General features: G+C 38.8%; 1 protein-coding gene and 1 non-coding gene across 2 annotated transcripts in view; both read right to left on the reverse strand.

The window, feature by feature from the left end:
• TRIM66 (tripartite motif containing 66) overlaps positions 1 to 729 on the reverse strand; it is a 67,268-nt gene extending 66,539 nt beyond the window's left edge. The window contains exon 1 of the mRNA XM_029283306.1: positions 583 to 729. Coding sequence (XP_029139139.1) covers positions 583 to 729 — 147 coding nt within the window. The remainder of the gene's footprint in view (positions 1 to 582) is intronic.
• A 1,069-nt stretch (positions 730 to 1,798) lies between these two features.
• LOC114922333 lies at positions 1,799 to 1,929 on the reverse strand. Its single transcript, XR_003810383.1, has one exon. It is a non-coding gene; the product is annotated as a small nucleolar RNA SNORA3/SNORA45 family (small nucleolar RNA).
• Positions 1,930 to 2,347: the final 418 nt, after the last annotated feature.

Consider the following 2,347-nt stretch of genomic DNA (forward strand, 5'->3'; position numbering starts at 1 on the left):
CAATATGCTCCACATGGGGCTGCCCTTGAAAACCATCCAGAACCTACACCTGGAGGGTAAAATGCAATTGCATGAGTGGTAACACTGCCTATGTCATCACTGCTAAGTGAGAGGCATTGGCTGCAGATGGATCTGGGTGCAATTTATGGTGCTGGTTGCTACCTATAAATTCATTCACAACACAGGGCCTGTTATCTGAGGGACTACTTACTTCTAGTTGTTTCTGCCCACTTGGTACATTCGGGCAGAGCAAGTGCATTCAAGGTCCCCTCTATTAAACATTGTCATCTTGTGGGACAAGTAAGTGTGCCTTTTCTGTTGCTGCCTTGACCTCCAGAATTATCATCCCCCCAAAGATACACATAGTGCTCACTCTCCTGGCTATGGAAGACCTTTAAGATCTGGTTCTGTTCCAAGGAATAAATGTGTGTGTGTGTCATATTTTTATTGCTTTGGTTGTTTTTAGATCAGGCTATTACATTTTATTTTAAATTGTGTATTTTAATGTTGTAAGCTGCTCATTTACTGGAATAGACAGACATAATAAATAGGAATTTTAAAAAAACAGATGAGAACACTTACAGAGCGTACAACATCAATAACTGGAGCTAGTCCTGCTGGATTTTTAGCATAATTCAGCCTTGTCTGCTCACTAACAAGCGTCCAGAGCTTATCCAGATTCACTGTCGGGCAGAAGTGCTGGTTCTTTTTCAAGTGGTAATGTCTCATACCGACCTTTCCAAAATAACCAGGGTGGCTAGTGAAAAAAAATTACATGCAAAGTAAATTTATTAGGCAATGCATTATGACATTCAATGGTAATCTTAACTAAAAAATACAAAATTTTATCTATCTATCTATCTATCTATCTATCTATCTATCAATCATCTAACTTATTGGCCACCCATCTTACCACAGGGTATTCTATACTTTGTAGAAGGAATGCCTTTTGTCTTCAGTTCAAGCTTCTAAGATCTTCCCAATGGTGCTTTTTCACGAGGCAACTGGATTTTCTTTTTTCTTCTTTGAAGATGTTTCGCTTCTCATCCAAGAACCTTCTTCAGATTTGACTGGATGGTGGGGAATGGAAGGATTTATACTCCTTGCAGACAGCTGGTCATTTGCATTCTTTTAGAGAGTCCTTGATGCCACCTGGACGTATGCAAATGGGAGTGGAACCTTCTTGGAACTGCTGAAAGGACTGTTATACACTGAAGATGATGTCATATTTTGAACAACCCTCTCTCAACGGGGGGAGATATACAGTTTACAACATAGTCCTTTCAACAGTTCCAAGAAGTCTCCACGCCCATTTGCACTATTCAGGTGACCCTGATGATACAGATAAGCCTCCAGATGGCATCAAGAACTCTCTAAAAGAATGCAAATGATTAGCTGTCTACAAGGAGTATAAATCCTTCCATTCCCCACCATCCAGTCAGAGCTGAAGAAGCTTCTTGGATGAGAAGCGAAACATCTTCAAAGAGAAAAAAGAAAGTCCAGCTGCCTTGTGAAAAAGCATCTTTGGGACATCCTGGATGACTAAGAATCTCCACAGACTTCTAGATCTTCAACACATAAAATCTAATTATATTAATATGGTTATTACAAACTTATTTCCTGTACTCAATGCTATTCCCCTCCATCTACTCTCTCCCTATGCTATTTCTACTTTCAAGCAGAAACACCAGCATCCATCAATGGCCAGGTATAAAAGTGTTTTTGTTAACAGGGAAGAATGGTGGCTAGTTACATCATTTCGTTTTAGAAAACATATAATTTCTTAATCATTCAGAGTTTCTGTTACTAACCTGGTGGCTGACTGTGTTGGGAAAGAGACAGTCAGTGAATAAAGGTCAGTTGTTACTCTCTGAGTACAATAGCACACCATGATCACTGGCAGCACCAAGATGTGACTCTAGTCTCAGCTATTTGTAAGTCACTTCTGATAATGATTTAGAAATGACAATTGCAATCCTAAACATTTTATTAAAACATTTAGATGTGTTGAGCTGGGCAATTTCCATCACCTGGTCAGAAAACTCAAATAGTGGGCAAATATCATAGAACTGTGTACAGCTTTGTTTCAGTAAATAGGTAACAAAATGTATCCAGGGTACATTGATCTTGGTTCATAACATAAGTCTGCTCTTTATATTACATAAAACTGAAATACAGAAGGCAGTTGTGAGAGAAAAAGGAAAAGTAGCTTACTATTTGTCAAAGTTAATCCTATGGTGGTGCATACCACCAGCATTTCCACGGCCTCCAGGATGTTTCCTGTGTTTACCTATAGTAAAAAACAAAAGCTATTAATTGGAATTTAGTCTAGAAAGTTATTCAGTCT

This window comes from Protobothrops mucrosquamatus, unplaced genomic scaffold, assembly GCF_001527695.2.
Source record: "Protobothrops mucrosquamatus isolate PMUCROS unplaced genomic scaffold, P.Mucros_1.0 scaffold_5, whole genome shotgun sequence".
Lineage (NCBI taxonomy): Eukaryota > Metazoa > Chordata > Lepidosauria > Squamata > Viperidae > Protobothrops > Protobothrops mucrosquamatus.